Genomic DNA, 23,693 nt, shown 5'->3' with positions numbered 1-23,693 from the left:
CAGCTTCAAGTATGATTCCCAATCGAGTTTAAAAGCTCGAGCATGCATCGCGACGATATTACATGTGGAACACGCTTATCACCGTTCAACTCAACGATCCCTCCTACAGCACTTGAGCTCCCGCACGTGGTGGCAGCAGCGGTCGATACTTTGGTGGACCTGGAAGAAACGTCTTCTGGGCTCGATTGAGGAAGAGCCTCTCGTTACAGGCGGAAACGGTTGGGCATGAAGAACGTCTTGCTGCTGGGCATGGACGGCGCGGGGAAGACTGTGCTGCTGCGCCGCATGCGCCACATGTGCGCGGACGAGAAGCCCAAGGGCTCGGCCCTTGCACGACTTCTAATGCGGCGCGACGAGAAGGCGGCGGCGACGCCACAATCGAATTTCCACGTCACGATGCCAACGACAGGTCCGCCATCCGACGCGAGAATCGATCGCACGCTCTCCATTAGGCATTGAGGAAGAGACCTTGTCGCACAGCGGCGCGATGTTTACGGTCAAGGAGGTCGGCGCGCCGATGCTCTCCATGTGGCAAGCGTACTACACCCAGTGCGACCAGTACCTCGTACATTGTCATGCCAGCGTCAAGAAGAAAACTGAGATCCAGACATGTAGTTTGTCATTGACGTCTCGAACGCGCCACAGCTCGCGAGCGCAACGATGGAGCTTTTCAACATCCTCCGCAACGAGACGATGGCCCACAAGCCCGGCTGCATCATCCTCAACAAGATCGACTCGCCGCTCTCACTGCCCACGTCGCTCCTCCGGTCTCTTCTGAGCTTGGACCAGCTCTCGAGCTTGGCCAACATTGAGATTGTGCGCCTCAGTGCGGTCACGGGCGAAAATGTCGGCACGGTCCTTCAGTGGATTTCCGGACGAACCCAAGGCAACTTGCGTCTCAGCGTCTTCGACGCCAACAACAGCCGCGTCCACCCCGCCGCTGTCTAAGCTTTGCATTAAGCCAAGGATAGGAGTGGATAGTTGTAGGAAAGCACCCCGCCGCCGTTGAAGGTAGTATACTAGTAGTATATGACATGAATGGATAGACCGAGGCTAGCACAGTAAAGGTGTTTGTCTGGATCGTATAGCTTGCGCAGTGATAACCAAACGCGCTACATTGTCTTTAAACGACACGGTGTTGTTATTCGTGGCTAACCGTGTCCTCTACTCGTCCTTGGTGGTGTACGCAGGGCCAAGGGACTCGCGGCTCTTGGCGAGCGACGCGTCGGGCGACAGCGCTTTCTCGGTCGTCTCCTGGAGCGCCGAGCCAAAGACCTTGCCGAGCAAGTGCGACACTTCGCCGAAATACGACCGCGACGGCGGCGCGTGCTTGATCAACTCGGCCGTGCTCGGAAACGTCGAGGGTTCTTCGGCGTCGGGCGCCGTAAACTGCCCCATCGGCTGGCCAAAACGAATCTACGATTAGGAGGTTTTGAGATGCCGCATCGTACCAAGTGCTGCTGGTTGCAAGTATGTATTACCTTCTCGCCCGGCTGCACGGTGAACTCAAAGTCGTCGGGGGCCTCAAACACCAAGACGACGGTCGAGCCCAGCTACACATGATATTGTCAAAAGATCGCGTCGCCGTCGCACAAGGACCTTGAACTGCGCAACTTGGTCGCCACGCGACACGAGGTGCTGCGCGTCGTAGACCTTGGACAAGCACGTGCCGCCCAGTCGGTCCTGGCTCCCGAGGTTCGTCACAAGGTCCTATATTTCCAGTCCCGTGAGACACGAAACATCGCAGCTGACGCGTACGGGCTCGAGGTCGATGCCAATCGAGCCCACGTTGGTGGCGCCGACGGCCGTGAGTGAGTAAAACCCGTGCTTCCACTGGCCCAGAAGCGCCTACGCCGCCATACGTGAGCACTTGGAGAGGCCTTGTACGCCACGCACGACGCGTTCGTTGGCCGTGAAGAGGCTCGGGACCAAGTTGACGGCGAATTTGTTGACGGGGAAGAGGTTGCCGGGGAAGTGGCGGCGCTCCTCGACACTCCAGTCGATCGGCGAGTGGATGCGATGGTAGTCGCCCGGCGCCAAGTAGATCACGCAGTGGTACAAGCTATTCGGGAGATGGGAAAGAAATGTCAACAAATAGAATTGTCAAATAAATAGTGGTGTACCGCTTGCCTGGCGTCGGGTTGGTAAAGAAATCGGGAATCGACCCGAGGAACTCGTCCATGCGGTACCGCGCGCCCTTGATCTGCTCGAGGACGGGGATGCCGCTGCTGCCGTCAACCACGCCGATCGTGGCCATGCGGCCGTCGACTGGGCTCGACATGACGCGCGGATCGCGGTCAATGACGCGGGCGCCCTCCTATACGCACGCTATGGACATGCGTTCGAGACGAGGAACAAGTCGACCTTGAGCGGGCGCGAGAAGAACTCGCCGAGGTTGCGGTACTCCTTGAGCGGGTACTTCATCTCGTGGAGCTGGCAGTCGAACGCGTACGTCCACGCCTTGTACACCGGCTCGCGCGCCCACATGGGCCTATACGCCGATACATCGTCAGACGCTGGCAGCGGTTGCTGGAGAGTCGCACAGCTCAATGTCGTTGACAAAGCCCCAGAGGCGCGAGATGCCACGGTACGGAATCACGCTCAGGCCCATGTACTAGACACAGATCTCCGTCGTCATGCTGCAAGACGACATGGGATACTGTGTACTACCTGCAACTCGCTGGCCATGGTCTCCTCGAGCGGAGTCTTGGCGCCCGGCAGGCGCGCAAAGACCGTCGCCGGATTGAAAAGGAGTTCGTTCTCGGTCGGGTTGTTGAGCTGGTAGAGCTGCATGCCAGCCACGAGCAGCACGCCTACAGAAAGCGCAGCATTTGAGCGGCGGCCAGGAATGCAAGGGTAGACGCACCGGCGCCGCCGACGCGGCCGACGAGCTTCCCGAAGGAGGCCTTGGGCGCGGGCGCAGTCGACGTGCTCTGGAGGCGGCAGCCTTGCTTGGCGCGGAGGACGGAGCCGCGGGCCATCGACAAGGACGCGACGCGAAACATGCTGCGGACGATGGCTTTCGATTGTCTGCGGCGTTTTTATTGCAAAAAGCCACGAAGTGTTATAACATTGTTAGATTCGTGTATCGTAATCGCCATGATGCCGGTCGTCATGGCTCTAACAATGAGCCATCATCTCGAGAGCGTCCAAAGCTCCTGCTTCACAACAGCGACAAACGCCTTGGTGCACATTGGTGAGAGGTGCTCGCGCCATCCTCCTCCATCGTTCCGTGTCTACACGTAGAGTGGGCTTGTAAATAGGCCAAGCGTAGGCGACGACAGTAGCTTCTGTGGACACGAAGGCGGCAGTATCGACACCGCGCGTGCCATTGCCGTGGAGACACGTCCATTCAGGCTCAAGGCGATATAGACTACCCTTGTAAGCCGTGTCTTTGGACGATCGCTCGAGACACACGCCGCCTATGGTGCCATGACGATGTTGCAATGTGTTATAATACCTTGTATCCGGACATTATTGTGCTTGTATCGAATTTCGGTACAAGCGTGTTGGGATTTTATGGTTGGTGGTCCATTCGAGATACATCTGAACAGCATGTCGTTGCCGTTCCTCCGCTGCTTGAACCTCGGCCTGCCGTCGCAGGCGCTCGGCCTCGTGCGCCACGCCAGCAAGAAGTCGGGCGGCTCGACCAAGAACGGCCGCGACTCGATGTCCAAGCGTCTCGGCGTCAAGAAGTTTGGCGGCGAAGCCGTCGTCGCCGGCAACATCATCATCCGCCAGCGCGGGACCAAGTACCACCCGTCGACCGGCGTTGGCATGGGCAAGGACCACACCTTGTTCGCGACGCGCGACGGCTACGTGCGCTTCTGGTGGAACACGCCGCTGAAGCGCCAAGAGGTGTCGATCAACCAGAACCGCGAGCGCCAGCGGCGAACGGCGGTCCCGGCCTCGAACGACGCGTGAGCTTGCGTGGTGTATAGTTAGAAGGAGGAAGCGTCCTTTGCCGCGTGACAATACAAGGGTTCCATTATAGAGGTGATGACGTCGTATGCTATGTTGACTACAGACCGCGACGAGCCCAGAACGCGCCTTCCTGCGCGTTGCGGAGGCGCTCGCGCTCTTGCATGCGGCGCTGGCTGATCGAGCGAATCTCCTCGGCCGTCGCTGCGCCGGGCCCACGCTGGGGCTTGGCGTCGACGGGCGCGACTACGAGGGACGTGGCGACGGCGAGCACCATCATGAGGCGGAGCGAGCGCGGAAGGACGATCTGCATGCTGCTGTGTGTGTAGTGGCTGGTGATTCGGATACTGCGTCAGGACGTTGGCACCTCGACAGCGCTATTCTTGCGCAGCTATCTATAGGCGCCCGTGCTCGAATTAGACCCACCAAGCACGCCATGATGGCGCCCCGGGATGTGCAATCAATTCCTCGGCAATTTCTACAACCCTTGCCAAAGATCGAGTGCTATTATATGAGCACGTTGCAGTTTGCCAGGTCCCTCGTTGCACTTCGCCAGGTCCCTCGTTGCACTTCGCCAGGTCCCTCGTTGCAGTTTGCCAAGCAGGGCGATGAGGACGTTCAGGCGTACTAAATAGGTCAGAAGTGGGGGGCTAGACTACAGTACCGAATGTCGCCATTTCGCATGTTGCCTTCTCCGACCCGCAATGCCACTTCAACGGTGGATCATGGTCATTCGGAGCATCGTCGCTTCGTCGACTCGAGCGTAATGCAAGCAGAGAAGTTGTTGCTGTTGTTAGTAGGAACTGGTGAGGGTGCACAACTAAAGCATATTTCTCTTGGTTCCGAGCGCGGTCCCAACGTGATACGAGGTACAGCGTACCCAAGGTGTTGGTCGCATCGAGAGGTCTTGCAATCAAGGGACGTGAGCGCATCCATTGGGCCAAGAGGCGTCTTAAATCATTCTTAATCGGCTGCCAACGCGGTCTAGCTTTGCAGGCTCGACATGATGACGTCGACGAGGACGGCGGTGAGGTTGAAGCCTTGGCTCATCACGCCAAACTTGGACGCTTGGGCCATGTACGGCGCGGCGTTGGAGACGACGGGCGCGGACGGTGCCAAGAGCGCTTCGTCGAGGTCGCTCCGGCGCGCGCGGATGTCGTGGAGCTTGCGCTTCAGCTTCGCGCGCACCCAGCCTTGGACGCGCAAGACGGTGTGGAACCAGCTCTTGAACTCGAGCGTGCGCATCGACTTGAGGATGAAGAACGTCCGTCGGAGACTCTCTTCTTCGTGCGAGATGAACATGCCGAGGACGACGACGACGACAATGTACGTCGTGTACTGCACCCAGAGCACGTGGAGCGCATGGTCGGCGTCGGCCGGCGCGAGGACGCACGCAAAGATCGCGATGAACGTGACTGCCAGCGCCAACGTCGTCGACGAAGCGTACACGAACCGGATGCGAAAGCCCGACCGGTGCGGAAACAGAAGCGAGTTGAGGAAGCCCATAAAGTAGACGTTCTGCGGCGCATGCGTGTTGCGCGTGAGCCAAATGAGCAGCGCCGCCATGCAGCTCACATGCAGGAAAATGACCACCGCCGAGTACCACTGCGCGTACTTGACGTAGCCGCCTTTGGCCGCGAGCATCTCGGTGAGCTTCTCGTCGCGCCAATGCTTCCAGCGCGAGACGTTCAACGCGACTTTGGACACTTGCTCGAGCGTGCTCAGTTTCGCGACCGGCGACGTGTCGTCGGCGTTGTGGGTCGCCTCGTTGAGGTTGTCGTCGTCGTGCTTTTGGAGCCACTTGGCGTAGAACGCAGTGCCGAGCCAGTGCATGAAGAGCACCATCGAGAGGTAGCAGGGCACGATGACACCGTAGCGCGCAATGAGAGCTCCAACGTACGCATACTCAGACTCGGCGGCGGAGAAGAGGCTTTTGGGCTTGACGGGATGCCCGGGCAGCCATAGGAGCTTGTAATCTTGGACGCCAAGAATGACTTGGTCGATGACGAGACCCATGACCGCAAACCGAAGCACGCGGAAGACGCCAAGGTGGAGCGACGCGGCGTTCGGGTTCTCGAACGGGAACGGGTCAATGAGGTACCAATGCCGGTAAAAGAGGTCTTCGACTTGGTCGTTCTTGAAGCTCAGCGTCGTCCGGCGCATGAGCGACCGCTTCCGGAATTTGTCCATCTGCATGGGCTCGAGGTCATCGTCCGTGAGGCCCGTGAACGGTAATTTGAGTGCAAAGTTGCGGCGTCGAAGCAGCTCCTAAAAGGCTTTCGTTTGGCATTGCGTCGGGTATTCCATAATGGCACCTGGCGGTAGTGGGACACCATGCCGCCAATGACACTAATGCCATAGTTGATGGTTTGGTAAATAATGTCCGACTGCGAATCCCACTTCTTGGCGGTCGCGTCGTCGAGCTGCGCGCGCGCAATGGTTTGAATCGTAAAGTAGGTGAGGAAGATGCTCCACCCGAGGATGCAGCTGAGGCGGAAGCGCATGCGAGTCATGCCAAAGATCGGGATCATCAAAATCACGAGCGGGAGCACCGGACCCTTGTAGCGCCCGACGGGCTTGCGCAGAATGAGCGTGAGTGCCACCGTGCCAAAGATGCCGAACGTCAGGCGCTCGAGCCGGAAGCGCGAGACGAGGCACGGTAGAATCGTGAGGCAAATCCCACAGAGAAAGGCCGCGGGCCCGAGGATGCTGAGGACGTCCAGCATGTCTTTCCGCGTGACGTTGCCCGACTCGAACGTCCAGAAATGCATATTGGCCGTCGCTTGGTACGACGGCTGCTGCGCATCGTACCTATGTCCAGTTTGTTGGTGTTTTCAATGCGCGGAAAGGATGCGTACCAGAGGTAAAAGCTGAGGGCGGCGGCGCCCATGAAGAAGCAAAAGCGGGTCCGATGCAGCGAGTCGCGCTGAATGTACGCGGCGTAAGCGGCTTCGTAGGACGGACGGAACTTGAGCGTGCGCGGGTTCATGCCGGCTTGGCCTTGGATGTTGGCAAATTGCTCTTGGTAGTACCGGCGCTCCTTGATGTTCTTCATGATCTCTAGGACGCAAGACGACCATGGGTGATTCGCACTTCATGCGAGAGATACTACCGTCAAAGGAGAGGTTGGACTCGTCCGGCACGCGGTTGGCTTCAAGGATGAGCTCGTTGGCGTCGTCGTCTGAGACGAGCGGGTCGTTGAGGAGCACCGACTCGCCGCGGGCCCTCGCTCGCGAGTCGGCGCGCACGTCGATGGCGATCGTCGCGCTCTTCTTGTGGTCTTCCGGGTACTCGCTGAGCATGCACACGTCGTCGTAGATGTCGCTGCTCGCATCGTCGAACGGCGGCAGCGCGTCCTCCATTTTGGCTGCCATCCTCAAGTGCAATTGGATTCTGCACACGGAGACAAGGTCGTTGGAAGCAGGTGTCTCGCGAGTACTTTGCGACAATCGCGCGGGAATTCGTTACAGGTTCGATGGTCGAATTCGCCCGCTCTTTTTTAATTGTCTTGGGGAATGTATAGTTGATGGAAATAATTGGACGATGCAGGCATAGAAATATACACTTCAACTGGTGCTGCTTCAACAGGTGATGTACCGACGCGATGAACGACGTCGTTCGCGCGCGTTCGATGCGTCTCCTCATCTTGCGAGATGCTGCTTGCCGCTTCCTGCTCAGCAATAGAAATAGGCTCTACGTGTACTCTACTCTTGCCGGTCCAAGGGGACAAAAGGCGAACGCGACCTGAGAGCGGAGAGAGTCGCTTGATCCGTTCGGCCACGCATTCAGCCCATGTATCCCTTGCGAAACAACCCATACAGAGACGAGACGCATGGCGTACGTGCGAGTTGCCGTTGGAACGACGATGGCAAGCCCACTCATGCTCATGCCGCGAAAGTTTGGCGAAAGCACGGGCTCTTGGACACGCCAGAAAGCGCGGAGATATGAAGCGCAGCCGACCGGAGAACGAGGCACGGATTGTCCGACAGTCGACTCGCTGAGAAAGCAGTCCGTCTCGTAGATCGATAGATACATGGGTACCCAAGAAGAGAGTGCAGCAAAGTTGGAAGATACTCAAGTACTGTACCGGTATATGTCAACAGGCAACGACCTTCTGCCAACAGCTTGCTGTCGAGCTCGACCGACAATAGACCAAAAGAGGCTGTCGAAAGCAGCTCTATCGACGGTGTCGTGAAGCCTGCGAGCGAGCCGAGAGATTGAGCTTACAAGAGTCATGACGTCCTGCTACCAAACTCCTCAACTTTTTACGCCTACCGCTTCCGTTGTTGTTGTTGTTGAAGTGGGTCGTCTATTACAATAGATAAAACGATGCCAAAAAAAATTGACGGACTTGTGTGTACTCGGTTGAGGAACTTGATTTACTCGGTTGAGGAACTTGATTTCACTTCCGTTGTTGTTGTTGAAGTGGGTCGTCTATGCTAAATACAAATGTCGGACTTTCTTGGTTGTGTCCACTCGGCTGAGGAACTTGATCTAGGCAGACGGAGACGGAAGCGCGATCCGCGGGACAAGGTGCTGGCGCGACCACTCGTGTTGGGCGAGGAGCCGGAGAAGCCGACGAAGAGCAAGCTGCTCGGGCTTTTGGCCTACCTCTTCCGTTCGGGGTTGAGCAATCGATGGAGATGCGCTTGGAGCTCAGCGTCGTGGACTAAAGCTGTCTGGGATGTGCGTTACTCCAAAGTGGCCGTCGCGTCGGTCGCATCAAGATGGCAAACGACCAGGGCCAGCGCCCAGTCGACAACCTCGCCCGTCTCCAGTAGCGTTGTCACTCGAGCTGCCACGCTGGGCGGCTACTCGATGTTTTTGTTGGCCTTTTGTCCCTCGTCGTTGAGCTCCAATGTGATCAATTGAAGCAGCGGTCGGGCAGCGCGACGCGGTCGAGAAGAAAGAGAACGTTGCCAAGATGGTTGGTCGGGTTCATGGGACAAGGCGTGGCGCTCCCAACGCCGGTCTCATTGGAATACAGTCTTTATTCTAGTGCAGGTGTAGGTATGACATGTATACGCCCGTGATGCGTAGCGTGGGCTTGTCGAGACCGCATTGCACATGAGGCCCAAAGCAACACACCGCCTTTCGGTTGTCTAGATACCGGAATGTATGCAGCCTCGGAGCTACTAGCAACTAGCACACTCACGCACACGCAATCATCTTCGTCTCGTGTTCCGTCCGGCTTGGTTCACTGCTAAGCGTAGACTCTCTCCCAGGTGCGCGACCTTCATTTCCAAATATTTTTGAAAACTTTTGGATCATCGGCGACACTTTTCAATTTCCCACCTCGATGGCAGCCAGAGTGCAAGCGACGCTCGCCACTGCGAGAGACGTCAAGGCGTACACGCTGGCCTTTGTCCTTCGTACCAACGCGGAAGGCGTGCGTGAGATTCTCCTCGGCACCAAGAAACGCGGTTTTGGCCTTGGCAAAACGATTGGTTTTGGCGGCAAAATCGAGCCTTCGGACAAGAGCATTCCCGACGCGGCCGCACGCGAGCTCATGGAAGAAGCCAACATCGTCGTGTCGGGCGAGAACATGCAATCGACGGGCACGCTCCTCTACACGTTTACGGACCGCCCCCAAATCATGGTACTACACTATTGTCCATTGCAATCGAGACGACTCTATTTGATACTAGCACATGCACGTATATACTGTGACGACGTTTGAAGGCGAGCCCTCCGAGTCGGACGAGATGCGCCCGGCGTGGTTTCCCTGTCATGCGATCCCGTACGACGACATGTGGGCCGACGAGCGGTTCTGGCTCCCGTCCGTGCTCGCGGGTCATCGCGTCTTTGGGCAGTTTGACTTTGCCGATGACGAAGTGACCATTCTCGACTCGACTTTAGATATTGTTGGTGACAACGAATAGAACGAAAAGATTCTACAGTCTACAGTGTCATGAGCTTACTGTATAATGATGAATGTCAATCGTCTTGACACAATAGCACTAATGGGTAGCAGGCTGACTGGGTAGTAGAGTCACTCTACCTACATTTGGTGGTCCAAAGACAAGTCATTCCAGAACATTGCACTGTGGGCAAGGCCGTGATCGTGATCATTGGCGTTCAGAGGCAATCCGGGACCGTCCAATATGTATACTGATCATGCACATCCCTCATAGTTATATTGGTTCAAGAAGTGCGGGCCATCCGGGTGCGGAATGGATGAAGTTGAAACGTGCGGCTCTCCGTGTCCCAGACCCCGGCGTTCGCAGCCGTCCATTGCTTGCGAAACGCCGCCGAACGACAAGCATTGTGTGTTGACGACCTGCATTGTCAAGGCGCGCGCAACCAGCTGGCACGTCCTCGCTGTCGTCTCCCATTTAAATTTACAATATGAGAATCATTTTCCGATTCATCCGATCACACACATGTCAAGCGCTGCCCTTCGAGTGACCGAGACGTTGCAAAACGCCGCCAAGATCAAGCACTACACGCTTGCCTTCCTCCTCCGCACGCGTGAAAATGGCGCGAACGAGGTGCTCCTCGGGATGAAGAAGCGCGGGTTTGGCCAAGGCAAGTGGAACGGCTTTGGCGGCAAGGTTGAACCGACCGACGCAACGGTCGCCGACGCTGCCGCGCGCGAAATGAACGAAGAGGCCAACGTCCTCGTGCACGGAAGAGACATGGAGAAGAAGGGCACCCTCCTCTTTACGTTCACCAACAAGCCCGAAGTGCTGGTACGACGACAACATGGACACATTCCCATGGACTTATGTGATCTGTAGCACGTCCACGTCTACCAAGTGACCAAGTTCGAAGGCGCGCCGACCGAGTCGGAGGAAATGCGCCCGCAATGGTACACGTACGATGCGATCCCGTACGACGACATGTGGGCCGACGACAAGTTTTGGCTCCCGTCCGTCCTCGCGGGGCGCAACATCATTGGTCAGTTTGATTTTGCGGCCGATGAAACCAAGATCCACGACTACGTCCTTGACACGGACGCCTCGCTCTTGGATTTTTGAGTGGATTGACGGCTATAAGAGATAACATTGCATACGATTATGACAGTATTTGGAGGCATTATGCACCATAGAGCGTGGCGCCGACTCTAACTGCAGTGTACTAGTAGACGAGTAGTAGGTAGCCTTACTGGAATGTGCCCATCGTGCTGCGGTGGTCGCTGGCGGTCTGATTATCGTAGGCCTCGGTGTCGATGCGCAGATCGCGCTCGACTTCGACACGAAGCGCTAGGCGTCCCCATGGCTCTTTGTGAGCCAGCTGATCAACAAGGGCTGGCACGCCCGACAGTTTAGCTCAAAGCGCGTGGCCTCGTTGTGTCGTTTGCGAAAAATAACACTGTGGCGTTGTGGGCGCTCTGCAGTCGCACGATGAGCGTGGTCAAGGCGCTCAATGCGAACGGCCAGTTTGCCGACAAGATGACGTATTACCAAGGCCGGCACGGTCACGGACTCGAAGGAGATGATGAAGCTCATGGTGCAGATCATGCAAAACATCAAGGCCAACATCCAGAACCAGCGCGGCCTGCAGATTATATCCCGTCGATTTGGATCCAGAAGCACCCAAAATCGAGGCTGCGTGCGACGGCCACGCGCTCCCGGCTGGGATCCAGGGCGTCATCGTTTCCAGCAATATTGGCAGCTTCGTACGAACGCTCTTTTATCCTGCAAGTACACATGTGATATTTAGAGCGCTTGCCGACGCGATCGCAGCGTCACCGCGCCCCTTGTCGCTCTCGCTCGCGATCACGGGTGCCCATGCGGACGAAGAAGCCATGCAGGTGGCGCTCAGCACGCGCAACTTGCGTCAAGCGGCCAAGATCGACTCCGAGCACACGTCGGCCGTGCTCGACCCAGCGACTCTCACGTCGCTGTACCTCGGCGACCCTCCGAACGTCTCGCACGACCTCAGCGGCGCGCTCATCCGCTTCTCGTCGCTGCAGCACTTCGACATTCGAATCGGAACTCTTCGCTCGTTCGGCACGGGCCTGCGCTTGGCCGTGCGTCCAGGCAATGCCATGGCACCATTGATGCAACGTCAACGGCCTTGACAGAGCTCAGCCCACATATCGACGGGTGCAACGGGATCGCGTTTCGTGCCGTCGCGTGCTACCGCAGCTCATGTACGACGCCTCATTTGTGTTTCCATGGCTTGGAATGAACTATAGGTGGGAGCCAGCAAGGCCATTTGCCTCGAACCTCTAAGGTAGTCTTTGACAAATTCTATTTAATCCATTACAACAGTCCCGTTTACGGCCAACATCATGTCATTGTACTTCACTTCTTTTTAGCATAAATCATCGCGAGGAGGTATGCAGTAGAGTTTCCTTATCGCGGCTTGAAGGACGTGCTCGAATCGTTCCCTTGTAAAAGTCGAGGGAGGGAGTAGAGTCTACTCAGTAGACGTCCTTTGCTATGCCTGCCCACTACGTGCGACCACCACCACTACGCCGTGGCAGGGTCGTCGTTCACGTTCTATAGACTCGTGCAAGCCGTCCAAACATCTGCGACGAATCTCGCGTCACGTCTGTCGCCTGTCCGTCGTCGCCGAGTTCGAGCTTGTATCATTCCTTCCATCCATATCTTTGCACCGTCGTCTTCGTGTCAAGGCGAGCGTTGCTGCGAGCCCCCGACTACGCTCGTTCCAAGCTACAGCGGGATTGCTCGAGTACCCACAGCCGATCCCGTCGTCAGCTCCCTTTCGTTGCTCATCGCCGTCGCCCGTCCGACGTTGAACAGACCAAGACGCGCACCCAAGACCTTGGTCGGGATCTGCAGCGGTGCGCGTTTCCGGTGCGCCGCTGCGCCCATTCTTGTGGCCATCGATGGCAGGCGTAGCGGTCATCGCCAGGCAGGATGGCCACACCTACGAGGGCACCTCGGCGTCGGGCCTCCATGGGCAGAGGCATGCAGCTTGGCACAGCTGCTCGCAGCGGCTGGGTCACCGACGACCATGGGCGGCCGTCTTTGCCCCGCGCTGTCGCACAAGTACCTTGGCCTGCCGGTTCGTTTGGGATTGCATCCCGTTATGGCCAATCATACGACGCGCGATGTGTAACGCCCGATGCCATTGGCTAAAATCCGGCATCCCTCAGTAGTAGTCGTTGCCCACACGACGAAGATGCTGCGATGGACGTCATCGGTCGTGGCCATGGCCCGTGCTGCGCCGCGCCGTAGCTTCCGCCGCTATGGCACCATGTCGGCCTCGGACCTGCTCAAGGTCGCCGTCAACTCGCGCAACCAGGCGACGAGCATCATCACGAAGAACGCGACGCTGCAGACCGCCGTCGACAAGATGGCGTCGCACGCCAACTCGACGACGCTCATCGTCGTCGACGAAGAGAAGAAAGTCGTGGGCCTCTTGACCCAAAACAACATCATCTCGAGCATTGCCAAGCAAGGCGCCGCGTGGAAAGACCTCCAGGTACCAACGATTGTGGCAACGAATCGATCCCACGCATTCGACTCGTAGGTCAAGGACGCGGCGATGCCGACCAAGGATATCATTCACGTCACGCCCGAAGACCCGCTCACGGTGGTACGATCTATCTTCTACAAGCCATCAACGATCACGACAATGACCGTCTGCGTCTAGTGCCGGGCAGTCATGACACAGTCCGGGCGCAGCGAGCTGCCCGTCATCTCCGGCGACAGCCTTCTCGGCATCATCTCCCTCACAGGTATGCACACCATGATCTTATCACATTGTGAACCAATTCCATGGAATAGACATTGCTGCGCTCATCTCCAGCACCGACTCGCAAGCTGACGGCGAAGCCCATAGGTGCAACCTCGTCGTCGCATCGCACGGGATGAAAAAGCATGGTCGTGTCTAGTGCCAAGTCGGACTACATTCACTTGATTCTGCCGCGCAAGGGCCTCCCGAAGAACACGTCGGTCGCGAGCTCGGCCATGTACTACACCAAACTCTCTTCGTCACTCATCTTGAGCAATTCATTGCCTAGCGTCAAGCCGACGCCGTGCACGCAGTACTACTTGAACGCGTTTGCGATGTCGATTCCGCACCCGCAAAAAGTGGCCACAGGCGGCGAAGACGCCTACTTCATCGGCACCGAGCCGACGGCGGCGCCAGCGACTGCGCCGCAGGACGTGCTCTGCTTTGGTGTCGCGGACGGCGTCGGGTCATGGTTCGAGCAAGGCATTTCCGCTGGCAAGGTAAATGATTCGGGCAGGAATCGGACTCTAATATGGTCTAGTACTCACGCGAGCTCATGAAGGCGGCGCAGGCCGCCGCGCACGTCTCCGAAGCCAAAGACGCCCTCGTGCATCCGTCCGAAGTGCTGCACGCCGCATGGCTAAGCGTCAACCAAGTACGTGTACCTATTTGGCGGCATTGATCGCTGACTGGATTCCAACTAGCATGCGATCGTTGGGAGTGCGACGGCCTGCGTTGTGAGCCTCGACCCGAGCCAGTGCGAGCTCTACGCCGTCAACCTCGGCGACTCGGGTATCCTACTATATCCTATCCTATCTGATCGATAGCTTGTCGCATGTAGGGTTTCTCATCATTCGCGACAAGGTAGACGACACGAGCAGCCACAAAATCTCGATCCTCGCACTCTATACCATTTAGAAATCGGATCTCAAGTCGGCTGAGATGCGCGGTACGCTCGATGGCTCGCTCATGCGCAAGCTCGAGAACCGGGAGACGGACTTGACGCCTGCTGGGCGGCGCAAGGGCGCCCACGTCTCGTACCGGTCGCCGCAGCAGCTCCACTACTTCAACTGCCCGTTCCAGGTACAGACGACATTCTTTCAGTGTATCAACTTGAACGCTTGAAATGTAGCTTGGGTTCTATGAGCCCGGACCTGATATGCCGTCGGGGTCGGGTCCGCTGTTCGAGACGCCGGCCGAGGCCGTCAACCTGCGCGTGCCGGTGATGGAAGGCGACCTCATTGTGCTGGCCACGGACGGTCTCTTTGACAATGTTGTACGTGTCTTATAGTCTGGAATCTCAGTTATGCACAATATTGTCGTGTAGAACGAAGACCAGTTGCTCGAGATCGTCGCGTCCGAGCCGGAAGGTATGACGTTTTTCAGCATTTTTTATTGCGGCAAAATGAACGCGGGCGGGCGTAGTCGAAGCGATGACCAAGAAGCTCGTCAAGCGCGCCTACGATCTCTCGCTTGACCGCACGATCGACTCGCCGTTTGCACGCCTCGCCAAGGAGAACGACAAGATGTGGGGCGGCGGCATGCCGGACGACATCACCATCATCGTCGCCCGCGTCCTCAAGCGCGACATTTGCTGAGTGTAGCTGCTTGTCCCTCTTTGTCTTGACAGCTAAAGTGGCAATACATGCAGTGTCAATATCCTGTCGCTTCCGTCTCGTCCTCATCTACATGAAGAAGTCGTCTGGCCTTGAAGTCTACTAGGGTTGAAGCATCTTTTGAGGAGGACCCATTTTTCGGGGAACCGTTCCAGCTATTCTTGGGTCATCCTCCTACTACATCGATTCAACATCGATGAGCATCCGCGTCTACCACAAAGAGTTCTTTGAGGACCTCCAGCAAGATGCGCTCAAGAACAGCCGGAGGTACGTTCTCTCTCGACTCTTTAGTAGCGATCGTAGTAACACGCCAGCCTAGTCCCTCGTCGCGCCCTCCGGAGAAGACCAAGTCGACCTCGGTACAAGCATCGTCTCGGGCCGTCATTGGTCATGCGATATGATAACAGGCGAGCGGGCTCGGCTCGACCAACACGTCCGACCTCTCGACCGCGACACGTCAAGTACCCGTGCTAGCATTTGCATCTTGACGACGGCATGCTGCTGCTGTAGAAGCGACTGCAAATGAAGCACGAAATGTACCAACGAGAACAGGACGAGCTCCAGCGAAAGCTGCTGCTCACCATCTCGGACAACTTGGCCAAGGACCGCAACCGGCGCGAAGTCAAGTACCTGCGTCTGCGCAGCGAGATCGACGTCCGTCCATTGTAGCAGCCGCCACAGCGTCTGACGTTCGAGGTGTAGGAAGGGAAGGCCCTCGCGTCCGAGCTCGAGGAGCGACTCGTGCTCAAGGAAGAGTCGGAGAAGCGCCAGAAGCTCCGCCTCTACGACGAGTGGACCGAGAAGGTGTACAACAAACTCAACGGTCCCATCAACGCAAAGTGCGGGCCATGGTACATGACCCATCACGCTTCTTCTCGTAGCAGCAACGTCGCAAATTAGGATCCAAAGGCGCTCAACCAGCACAAGCAAGAGGCGTATCAGCGCTTCTTGGACGCGGCCAACAAGAAGGGCTGTCTCTTCCGCGACATCATTATCGAGAGCGACTACGACCCGCTGCATGACCACACGTACATCAAGCACGTGGCCAAGATCGACGACCCAAGTCTCCGCGTCATTCGCAACCGCGACGAAGAGGTATATCATCGAGCTCCGAAAGTCGACGAGCCGCATGGGAAAAATATGGACATAGGAAGCCATCGCGAACGAGGGCCGACACGACGGCAGCGATGCGCTCGAGGGCGTCAAGCACAGGGCGCAGAGCTTGGGTCGCGCCGACAACCTCGATACAAAGCTCTATGCGAGCGGCACGTTTGAGAGCACGCCGTACGGCTACTTTAACAAGATGATGAGCAGCACGCTCAGCGACCAAGGCTCCAAGACGTACGAGTCGCGCGTCCAGCTCGACCACTACCACATCGACAAGGTCGATCTTCGTGTCGACAACTCCTCACGACAACAATATTGTCGTAGACGGTGGAGACGCTCAATGGCGAATTCCCACGTGGCAAGCGCACGACCTTTGACCACGTCGATCGAAAAGACAAGGTGTACTTGGGCTAACAGACAACGGCAGCACCACGCAAACTTTTCCTCACCGTATATATATATGTATATATACGACAGCGCTTGCTTTTAAAATCTACAATGGCTATCCAAAAGGTATTCAAAAGTCGATTCAAACGTCTATCCAAATTCTATCCAAATTCTATCCAAATTCTATCCAGATTCTATCCAAATGCTATACAGGTGCTATTTAGGGGCTCTTCCGGTCACTTTAGGGCCTACGTAGAGGTCCTCAGACGCTATCCAGACGCTATCCAGAGTCTATCCAGAGGCTATCCAGAGGCCATCGTCCAAAGGCAAAGGCTCTTCAGAGGCTGTCCATGTGCAGGACGTGGTGGCTGCGATGGTCCATTACCTTCGTCCTCGGGATGCAAACCATTACCATTACCTTCGTCCTCGGGATGCGAAGAAGAGGCTAGGGCACTTGAGTTGGCGTCCGACTCGGTCGAAGCGGCCAAGTAGGATTTACCAGCTGCGATTGCTGCTCATTCCTGGCTGTCCTCAGACTACATGACACTTTTGTCTTCGTGTTGGACAAGTGTGGCTGCAGGGTTGTGCCCCGGGGCACCTCGCGACGAGGCGACTGCAGAGATATAAGCTTTCAAGGGCGAAAATTATAAAAATGAAAAAGACAATAAAAATAGATGGTGCCCACCACCGCAGGCGGGTTGCCGGTCGCGGCGCCGTCGTCGACGGGTTCGCCGCCATCGCCACCGTCGCCGCCGCCCGAGGGCGACGTCTCGATGGACGACAAGGGCTCGGACGACGAGAGCTACCACAGTGGCAGCATGAGCACGTCCAACGACGAGAAGGCGCAAGGAAGCGGCAGCGGCTCGGATGATGATGGAAGCGAGCAAGAGATCGACTACAAGAACTTTACCGGATCAGCGACGAGCCCGACGGCGCTGCACGCGCCCATAAAGCGCGAGGTTCTCCCCGAGCACCTCGGCCCGCTCGAGATCCTGCGGTCCATGGTCGAAGTCGCGCAAGCCTGCAGCTTTCTCCGTGTCTTTGGCGCGGTCCTCAAGATCCCGCCGATCTCGCGCACGGTAGGTCGCCGCTTCTGACCGCGCGTCGCCCAGCCGTCGCGATCCCCTCTCTACCGTCGACGCTGTGGCTTGCCCACGACCCGCGTCGTTTGGGTGGACGGGAAGACACGATGGCAGCAGCGACGCCCTGCCTGACCATCGGTGCTCATGCGTGTCAAAATGCATCTAGGACCTCGAAATGGCGCTCATCCATGGCGAAGACGTGACGTCGGGCGCGGCGAATGCGATCCTTGCCGAGGTGCACTACCGGCTCTGTCGTGACGCGGGGCAGAAGATCGAAAAGGCCAAAATGTACCCCACGCGTGGACGCACACATGTCTCATGATGCGAGCATAGGTGCCACGAGTGGGAGCGCATCCTCCAGCGCAAGCTCGGCGACGGCAACAACTGGCAGCGCCACTTTGCCGTCAACCCGATGCCCGGCGAGTACAAGGACGTCGGCCTCCGCGAACGCGTACGGTCCATGTCCATACCACGCTCCATCTCATGCATGCATGCATCTAGGCGCTCATCTTGCAGTGGCTCTGCGAAGGCCGGTTGCAATCGTGCAGCGACATTCGCAAGCACGTGGCCGCGCTCTCGGCGCCGAGCAAGGACAAAGACGACGATGAAAAGTTCAACCAGCTCGTACAAACCCCCTCCTCCTCCTCTAGAATGTCCATGTCTGACGTGGCGCCCGTAGCGGCCCGAGGCCCTCGGCGAGGACGACAACGGGTCTATTTATTGGTTCTTTCACGACGGCTGCTGGGTCTACGCCGAAGACAAACCGCTCTGGCAGCGAAAGCCTGCGTACGCCTTCTATCGTTGCGTCGAGGTAGACGATGCGGATGCTGTGTAGACCGGTCAATTGCCACGTGCGGTACGCGACGCCGCACAAGCTGCGCATCTCGATGCAGTATGCAATCGAAAACAACGAGGGCATGGCGGCGATCCCGCTGCCGACAGACGATGTCGTCATGATGGGCGACGACGGCGGCAGCCTCAAGCGCAAGCGTGACTCGTCTCGGAAAAAGAAGGACAAGAAAAAGAAGAAAAAGAAGAAGAAATCGTCGACGTCCGAGTCGTCGGGTCGCAAGGCATCGAGCCGCAAGTCGTCCAAGAAGCCACGACTTGATGACGACGACGAAAAGGACGAGCAGGAAGCGATCAAGCCACCGCTCCCGTCAATCCAAGAAGAGATCACGACCAAATCGAAACCCCATGGCGATGACGACGCGCCAGAGACCCATGTGCTCTGCCACCTCTGCAACAAGCTGTACGACATGGCACTTTTGGACCCGCCGCTGCTCAAGAAGCCGCATGGCGACTGGAAGTGCTTCGAGTGCCTCGTCAACGACGCCCGCGGGTGGCCTCGCCGCCGGCAACCACGTCAAGCGCCACCGCCGCCGACGGTCGTCGACCGGAAAAAGCCCAAGTCGTCATCGTCGACCAAGTCGTCGTCGTCGTCGTCCAAGACGAAGAAGAAGAGCAGCAGCTCGTCGTCGTCGGTCAAGAAATCGAACGCGACCAGCAGCAGCAGCTCCAAGAAGAAGAGCAGCTTCAAGAAGAAACACCACTCGTCGTACCCGCCCGAGTACAAGTACCTCCTCGAGATGTACAATACGCGCAAGCGTCAGCGCGACGCCCAAGAGGCCGAGAACCTCGCGATGGGTCTGCCCGATCCGCCGTCGGGCCCGAGCAACTGGCGCGTTCTCAGCATGACCGTGGACGGCCTGCGTCACGTGCTCGACACGCAGTTTGCTCGTGATGGCTCGGTCGCCCAGCAGCGGTACAGCCACCATGGTGCCCGGATGCAAACACGACGTATCGCCGCATTGTAGACTCAAGGGCCGATTGATTCAGATCCTCAAGGCGGGCGAGGCCGCGCAGGAAGCGATGGAGAAGAAGCAGCACCAGCAGCACTTGCTGTGGCAGATGCAAAGCCTTCCGCGCCGGGCGTCGTCGCGCATCGCAACCACGCGCATCAAATCACAAACGAGCGAGCACGACGACTCGGCCGTACGTGCCGCTACGTATGTCTCTACGATCTGATTCTTACATAGGACGAGTCGTGGGACGAGAAGCCGTCGGAGCGCCTCGTGCGGCTCGCACGTCGCACGAGCAACAGCTCGGACAGCAACCTCACGCCCGCCCAGCGCGAAGAGCAGGCGAAGCGCAAGCTGGCCATGGAGCGGTAGGCTTTTGCGATGCGATCGCGTTTGTTATATACTTTTTGCAGGGCGCACCGCGCGTCCCGGCGGCAGCGCGAGTGGGACGACGACGACCAAAACGGGTCGTCGGCCGATGAGTCGCGGCGCCACCGACGGACGCGAAGCACGCGCAGCCACTCGAACGCGTCGTCGTCGTCGTCCTCGACGTGGGTCGACTGGTCGCACGTCCAAGCGTCCGTGTACCCGCTGCGCACGGTCTGCCTCGCGCTCGTTGACGCCATCATCAAGGAAGAGAAAGCGGTACCGCGACCTCCGCCGGCCGTCCGATCTAATGATCGCCTTGTCTGTAGCCGCTCTTCTCACGCCCGGTCGACCCGATCGCGGATGGATGTCCCGACTACCTGCGCATCATCCACCACCCAATGGACCTCGGCACGGTCAAAGCACGGACCAAGTCGGGCTACTACACTGTACGTTGCTGAGTCTCGTAGAAGTGCAGCAAATCACACACGACGGCACGGTGTAGACGTGGACCAGCTTCAAGCACGACATGGACCTCATCTGGAGCAACTGCCGCATGTACAACTCGGAGGGCGCGCTGATCGTCGAGTATGCGAATGCTCTCGAACGCGTCTGCGCCGGCTACGTCCTCGAGGCCGAGAAGCACGGCGTCGAGACCATGGCGGAGGACGATGCGACGCGCAGCAAAAGCGCGGGCAAGAGCGACGAAGACGAGGAAGAGTACGACGCCAAGTCGGAGGCGTCGAGCGACAATGATGACGACGACGACTCGAGTGACGACGACTCGAGCGAGTCGAGTTCGAGCGATGCACCGCCGCGTCGGCCAAAGCGTGCGGCCGTGCCCAAGCCGACGCCCAAGCCGACGCGGTCGATGGTGCGCCGCGCGCCGCCCAAACCCAAGGCCAAGCCGGACGTCTGGGAGAGCGACGAGTCGGACAAGCCCGCAAAGAAACCCGTGGCGCGCCAACCCAAGGCGCCGCTGATAACGCCGTTGCCACCGCCCATCACGTCGAAGACCAAGGCGGCGGCCGTCGTCACGCGGCCGCGCAAGACCAAGACGATCAGCAGTAGCAGCAGCAGTAGCTCGAGCAGTAGTAGCTCGAGTTCGAGCGACTCGGACGCCAAGAAGCCGGCAAGTAGTCCCGTGCCGCCGCCGCCGATGACGCCGCCGCCACCACCGAAAGCGCCGTCGCCGCCGCCGCCGCCCGCCTCCTCGACGACGCACCACCGCAACGGTGCCCTCTCGGGGCACTCGGAAACCTTGTACCAGTCGTCGTCGTCGTCGTCGTACTTTTCGTCGTCAAGCAGCGACGACGACGACAACGACGACAGCAGCGATAGCAACGACAGCGATTAGGAAGCGTGCCCGTGTAATTTTGCTCTCGACTTGTTTCGACCCCGTGTACAACGCCGAGAGATATAGATGTATTACTGTTGCGATGGGATCCTTACCACAGCAGCAGATAGGTCCCGAGAAGGAAGAGAAGCAGCCACGCGACGTTGGTCTTGGCTGCGAGAAAGCGGAGGTTGACGCGGAAGCACTCGGTCGTTGGCGTCTGCAGCTTCTCGTCGAGCGTCACCTTGCCTTCGTACGGATTCGGCAAGCCCAAGAGCACGTTGATCGCCATCGAGACCCGGTACAAAAGACGGACGAGGCACGGGATCTCATACGACGAGATTGGCTTGAGCATCGGGTCGCCCACATACGTCACCGCGTCGGTCGTGCAGAGGCGAAGACCGTTGGCGACTTGACGACGCCCGGCGGCCGAGAGGAGCGCGAGGCCGTCCCGCGCCGGGTTGAGCGACGCCAGCGAAAAGGTGGTGAGCGGCGCAGTTGTGACGACCGAGACAGGCACATACGTCTCGGGAATGCTCAAGACGACGCGAAGCCGCGCGCCGACGCTGTCGATTTGTGTCTCGAGCGACGCGGTGGCGGCCGTGGTGGTAAACACCGCGTTCAAAAACGTACTCGAGCTGCTCTGGCGCGGATGCACATCCTTCATGTACTGCATCTTGTCAAGAAGGTGCTCGCCGTTGCGGCGAAACGCGGTGAGGGACGGCGGCGTCGACCCAAACTCGGCCACGTGGCGCTGAAGCACGTGAGCTTCGGCCACCGACAACTTGTCGCTGGCGGCCCGTTCCAGCAGCGCAAGCAGGTCGGGCGAGAAGAGGCTCAGCGCGCGGCCCAGCAAGTCGAGACTCGTGGCGTCCCACTCCAAGTCCCGGGCTGCCGTGACAAAGACGCCAAAGAGGCCCGTATAAAAATGCAGGTTCGCGAGCACGAAGGGCGTGTACGGCGCCGAGAACGTCGCAAGCGACGGCGTCGAGGAGGCCCACTGCACGCACTGCCACGGCGAGAGGTACGCGAGGAAGACGTCGGCCAGCATGTAGAACGACGTCGGGTTGGTGGACGGCGTCGCGCGGCAAAAGCCGATTTGGAAAAAGTCGTACAGTGGCTTTTGGAGCGTCTTGAGGACGACGTGTGTGCTCGGATGCAGAAGCAGCGGGATGTGGCTGTCCGAGAGCACGTGGAGAAGCGTGAGGAGGAGTGCGCTGAGGACATCGTCGGTCGGCGGTGTGTACTGGTCGACGACCTTGGCGACGTCGCCTTCGTACACGACGTGGTTTTGGCGCAACCAGAGCTCGATGAGCAGCGATAAGAAGAGCTCCATGCTCTGCTTTTGGCTGCTCTTGAAGCCGAGCTTCTCGGGTCCGTGCGGCAAGAACGTCGAGAGGTAGTACTGCAAGAGGACGTTGTACGGGTGGCGCTCCGTCAGGGTCGAGAGTCCGTTCGTGGAGAAGGACCGCCACGCGTAGTTGGACGTCGTCGACGACAAGGACGACGAGGCGGATGGCGTTGCGATCGGCCGCTTGAGCTTGGACGTCGAGACGGGGTACCGGAGGAGGCTAAAGAGGAAATACGTCTGGATCGGGACCATGAGGCACTGCGTTTTCCCGTTCATGCTGAGCGTCGACGTCGAGTAGAGCTTGGCCTGCATCGGCGGGATCTACAGGAGATATGAGGATGGTACGGCGAATAGTGGTGGACGTACGCCGCCGCTGTTGCGAATCTCGACCTGCGCCGGGTTGGGCAAGCACGTCAAGTCGAGGCGGAAGCGCACGGCGTGGGAGATGTTGAAGACGAACTCGTACAGTGCAGTCTCAAAGAGCTGGACCAGCGCTTGGCCATGCTCGCCGAGATGGGCGTTCGGGCCCGTCGCGGGCTTGGCAACCGCCGAGGTCGACGGCGACGGCTCGTGCAGCGCGCCGTACGACTGTGTCATCCATGCGCTTACCTTGGAAGACGATGCTTGCTTCTCTTGCTCTTCGCCAAAGACGCGATCCAGGAAGCGCGGCAGGAACGCAAAGAACTTGCGCCGGCTCTCGACCGAGTGCAGATGCAGCGGCGTCGAGAGCTCCGTCGAGAGCAGCTTCTGCAGGCGCAAGCAGGCGGCCGCGATCGTCATGGCGCCGGGCTCGCCCGCGCGGAGGAGCTCGTCGTACTTGAGCGTCTCCATCTCGGCCCTCCGGACGTCGCAAACTTTATGTGGGCGCTGGTCGACCAATATTACAGGCGATAATGTCCGGATAGAAGTCCCCTATCCGGAGGATACCAATGATAAACGCGGCACATGCCGATTTCAAAGCGATCCAATCCGACGACCGCCTCGACTGTATTCGAGCCAATGGCATCGCAGTAATTCTCTTGACTTTTGACCAATCCACGACGCGCAATTCAAATCCCAAAGCAAATTCAAATG

The 23,693-nt window shown here is 58.3% G+C and overlaps 12 protein-coding genes across 12 annotated transcripts; 8 read left to right on the top strand and 4 right to left on the bottom strand.

Annotated features, from left to right (window-relative positions):
* The first annotated feature begins 195 nt into the window (after nucleotides 1–195).
* On the top strand, nucleotides 196–1,062 carry SPRG_02935 (hypothetical protein). Its single transcript, XM_012341519.1, has 3 exons — nucleotides 196–409; nucleotides 453–565; nucleotides 616–1,062. The coding sequence occupies exons 1-3, from the start codon at nucleotides 226–228 to the stop codon at nucleotides 946–948; spliced, it is 630 nt and encodes a 209-aa protein (XP_012196909.1). The 5' UTR covers nucleotides 196–225; the 3' UTR covers nucleotides 949–1,062.
* Nucleotides 1,063–1,066: 4 nt separating this feature from the next.
* Nucleotides 1,067–3,035, bottom strand: SPRG_02934 (hypothetical protein). Its single transcript, XM_012341518.1, has 10 exons — nucleotides 2,867–3,035; nucleotides 2,671–2,813; nucleotides 2,544–2,614; nucleotides 2,365–2,491; nucleotides 2,124–2,317; nucleotides 1,897–2,062; nucleotides 1,759–1,848; nucleotides 1,600–1,710; nucleotides 1,482–1,553; nucleotides 1,067–1,416 (listed from the first exon to the last, which is right to left on the bottom strand). Exons 1-10 carry the CDS (start codon nucleotides 3,003–3,005, stop codon nucleotides 1,165–1,167), a joined length of 1,365 nt encoding a protein of 454 aa, XP_012196908.1. The 5' UTR covers nucleotides 3,006–3,035; the 3' UTR covers nucleotides 1,067–1,164.
* A 494-nt stretch (nucleotides 3,036–3,529) lies between these two features.
* SPRG_02933 (hypothetical protein) lies at nucleotides 3,530–4,000 on the top strand. The gene has a single exon (XM_012341517.1). It carries the CDS (start codon nucleotides 3,556–3,558, stop codon nucleotides 3,922–3,924), a length of 369 nt encoding a protein of 122 aa, XP_012196907.1. The 5' UTR covers nucleotides 3,530–3,555; the 3' UTR covers nucleotides 3,925–4,000.
* Nucleotides 4,001–4,021: 21 nt separating this feature from the next.
* Nucleotides 4,022–4,234, bottom strand: SPRG_02932 (hypothetical protein; the record flags this gene model as incomplete). The annotated part of the gene is made up of 2 exons (XM_012341516.1): nucleotides 4,022–4,114; nucleotides 4,172–4,234. 2 exons carry the CDS (start codon nucleotides 4,232–4,234, stop codon nucleotides 4,022–4,024), a joined length of 156 nt encoding a protein of 51 aa, XP_012196906.1.
* A 561-nt stretch (nucleotides 4,235–4,795) lies between these two features.
* On the bottom strand, nucleotides 4,796–7,295 carry SPRG_02931 (hypothetical protein; the record flags this gene model as incomplete). The annotated part of the gene is made up of 4 exons (XM_012341515.1): nucleotides 4,796–6,189; nucleotides 6,237–6,732; nucleotides 6,780–6,981; nucleotides 7,034–7,295. The coding sequence occupies 4 exons, from the start codon at nucleotides 7,293–7,295 to the stop codon at nucleotides 4,906–4,908; spliced, it is 2,244 nt and encodes a 747-aa protein (XP_012196905.1). The 3' UTR covers nucleotides 4,796–4,905.
* A 1,918-nt stretch (nucleotides 7,296–9,213) lies between these two features.
* Nucleotides 9,214–9,881, top strand: SPRG_02930 (hypothetical protein). The gene is made up of 2 exons (XM_012341514.1): nucleotides 9,214–9,520; nucleotides 9,570–9,881. The coding sequence occupies exons 1-2, from the start codon at nucleotides 9,221–9,223 to the stop codon at nucleotides 9,801–9,803; spliced, it is 534 nt and encodes a 177-aa protein (XP_012196904.1). The 5' UTR covers nucleotides 9,214–9,220; the 3' UTR covers nucleotides 9,804–9,881.
* Nucleotides 9,882–10,283: 402 nt separating this feature from the next.
* Nucleotides 10,284–10,957, top strand: SPRG_02929 (hypothetical protein). Its single transcript, XM_012341513.1, has 2 exons — nucleotides 10,284–10,613; nucleotides 10,662–10,957. Exons 1-2 carry the CDS (start codon nucleotides 10,305–10,307, stop codon nucleotides 10,899–10,901), a joined length of 549 nt encoding a protein of 182 aa, XP_012196903.1. The 5' UTR covers nucleotides 10,284–10,304; the 3' UTR covers nucleotides 10,902–10,957.
* A 310-nt stretch (nucleotides 10,958–11,267) lies between these two features.
* On the top strand, nucleotides 11,268–11,947 carry SPRG_02928 (hypothetical protein; the record flags this gene model as incomplete). The annotated part of the gene is made up of 2 exons (XM_012341512.1): nucleotides 11,268–11,320; nucleotides 11,587–11,947. The coding sequence occupies 2 exons, from the start codon at nucleotides 11,268–11,270 to the stop codon at nucleotides 11,945–11,947; spliced, it is 414 nt and encodes a 137-aa protein (XP_012196902.1).
* A 1,038-nt stretch (nucleotides 11,948–12,985) lies between these two features.
* On the top strand, nucleotides 12,986–15,254 carry SPRG_02927 (hypothetical protein). The gene is made up of 13 exons (XM_012341511.1): nucleotides 12,986–13,320; nucleotides 13,369–13,434; nucleotides 13,492–13,576; nucleotides 13,626–13,680; nucleotides 13,733–13,810; nucleotides 13,862–14,072; nucleotides 14,114–14,227; nucleotides 14,277–14,364; nucleotides 14,414–14,436; nucleotides 14,491–14,655; nucleotides 14,705–14,848; nucleotides 14,900–14,942; nucleotides 14,998–15,254. Exons 1-13 carry the CDS (start codon nucleotides 13,018–13,020, stop codon nucleotides 15,168–15,170), a joined length of 1,548 nt encoding a protein of 515 aa, XP_012196901.1. The 5' UTR covers nucleotides 12,986–13,017; the 3' UTR covers nucleotides 15,171–15,254.
* Nucleotides 15,255–15,384: 130 nt separating this feature from the next.
* Nucleotides 15,385–16,709, top strand: SPRG_02926 (hypothetical protein; the record flags this gene model as incomplete). Its single annotated transcript, XM_012341510.1, has 8 exons — nucleotides 15,385–15,455; nucleotides 15,508–15,547; nucleotides 15,596–15,649; nucleotides 15,699–15,842; nucleotides 15,891–15,992; nucleotides 16,089–16,283; nucleotides 16,339–16,572; nucleotides 16,620–16,709. 8 exons carry the CDS (start codon nucleotides 15,385–15,387, stop codon nucleotides 16,707–16,709), a joined length of 930 nt encoding a protein of 309 aa, XP_012196900.1.
* Nucleotides 16,710–17,356: 647 nt separating this feature from the next.
* Nucleotides 17,357–21,368, top strand: SPRG_02925 (hypothetical protein; the record flags this gene model as incomplete). The annotated part of the gene is made up of 11 exons (XM_012341509.1): nucleotides 17,357–17,761; nucleotides 17,931–18,052; nucleotides 18,098–18,215; nucleotides 18,266–18,388; nucleotides 18,444–18,550; nucleotides 18,600–19,529; nucleotides 19,582–19,759; nucleotides 19,804–19,934; nucleotides 19,980–20,211; nucleotides 20,262–20,381; nucleotides 20,438–21,368. The coding sequence occupies 11 exons, from the start codon at nucleotides 17,357–17,359 to the stop codon at nucleotides 21,287–21,289; spliced, it is 3,318 nt and encodes a 1,105-aa protein (XP_012196899.1). The 3' UTR covers nucleotides 21,290–21,368.
* Nucleotides 21,330–23,484, bottom strand: SPRG_02924 (hypothetical protein). The gene is made up of 2 exons (XM_012341508.1): nucleotides 22,986–23,484; nucleotides 21,330–22,940 (listed from the first exon to the last, which is right to left on the bottom strand). Exons 1-2 carry the CDS (start codon nucleotides 23,448–23,450, stop codon nucleotides 21,381–21,383), a joined length of 2,025 nt encoding a protein of 674 aa, XP_012196898.1. The 5' UTR covers nucleotides 23,451–23,484; the 3' UTR covers nucleotides 21,330–21,380.
* Between the last annotated feature and the right edge of the window lie 209 nt (nucleotides 23,485–23,693).

The sequence above is a fragment of the Saprolegnia parasitica genome (assembly GCF_000151545.1).
Source record: "Saprolegnia parasitica CBS 223.65 unplaced genomic scaffold supercont2.7, whole genome shotgun sequence".
Lineage (NCBI taxonomy): Eukaryota > Oomycota > Saprolegniomycetes > Saprolegniales > Saprolegniaceae > Saprolegnia > Saprolegnia parasitica.
The sequence above is the reverse complement of the archived record's forward strand: the minus strand, read 5'-3'. Positions and strand labels throughout refer to the sequence as shown.

Excerpts from the sequence above, each read along its gene's own strand:
- SPRG_02929 (XM_012341513.1), top strand. The coding sequence starts at position 10,305 with ATGTCAAGCGCTGCCCTTCGAGTGACCGAGACGTTGCAAAACGCCGCC. Across the intron at positions 10,614-10,661 it reads CCAACAAGCCCGAAGTGCTG|CACGTCCACGTCTACCAAGT; the intron begins GTACGACGACAA and ends TGTGATCTGTAG.
- SPRG_02935 (XM_012341519.1), top strand. The coding sequence starts at position 226 with ATGAAGAACGTCTTGCTGCTGGGCATGGACGGCGCGGGGAAGACTGTG. Across the intron at positions 410-452 it reads CGTCACGATGCCAACGACAG|GCATTGAGGAAGAGACCTTG; the intron begins GTCCGCCATCCG and ends GCTCTCCATTAG. Across the intron at positions 566-615 it reads CCCAGTGCGACCAGTACCTC|TTTGTCATTGACGTCTCGAA; the intron begins GTACATTGTCAT and ends CCAGACATGTAG.
- SPRG_02933 (XM_012341517.1), top strand. The coding sequence starts at position 3,556 with ATGTCGTTGCCGTTCCTCCGCTGCTTGAACCTCGGCCTGCCGTCGCAG.
- SPRG_02927 (XM_012341511.1), top strand. The coding sequence starts at position 13,018 with ATGCTGCGATGGACGTCATCGGTCGTGGCCATGGCCCGTGCTGCGCCG. Across the intron at positions 13,681-13,732 it reads GCTGACGGCGAAGCCCATAG|TGCCAAGTCGGACTACATTC; the intron begins GTGCAACCTCGT and ends GGTCGTGTCTAG. Across the intron at positions 14,943-14,997 it reads CGTCGCGTCCGAGCCGGAAG|TCGAAGCGATGACCAAGAAG; the intron begins GTATGACGTTTT and ends GGGCGGGCGTAG.
- SPRG_02924 (XM_012341508.1), bottom strand. The coding sequence starts at position 23,450 with ATGGAGACGCTCAAGTACGACGAGCTCCTCCGCGCGGGCGAGCCCGGC. Across the intron at positions 22,941-22,985 it reads AGATTCGCAACAGCGGCGGC|ATCCCGCCGATGCAGGCCAA; the intron begins GTACGTCCACCA and ends TATCTCCTGTAG.
- SPRG_02930 (XM_012341514.1), top strand. The coding sequence starts at position 9,221 with ATGGCAGCCAGAGTGCAAGCGACGCTCGCCACTGCGAGAGACGTCAAG. Across the intron at positions 9,521-9,569 it reads CGGACCGCCCCCAAATCATG|CACATGCACGTATATACTGT; the intron begins GTACTACACTAT and ends ATTTGATACTAG.
- SPRG_02934 (XM_012341518.1), bottom strand. The coding sequence starts at position 3,005 with ATGTTTCGCGTCGCGTCCTTGTCGATGGCCCGCGGCTCCGTCCTCCGC. Across the intron at positions 1,849-1,896 it reads TCACGGCCAACGAACGCGTC|GCGCTTCTGGGCCAGTGGAA; the intron begins GTGCGTGGCGTA and ends ATGGCGGCGTAG. Across the intron at positions 1,417-1,481 it reads CCGTGCAGCCGGGCGAGAAG|ATTCGTTTTGGCCAGCCGAT; the intron begins GTAATACATACT and ends TCCTAATCGTAG.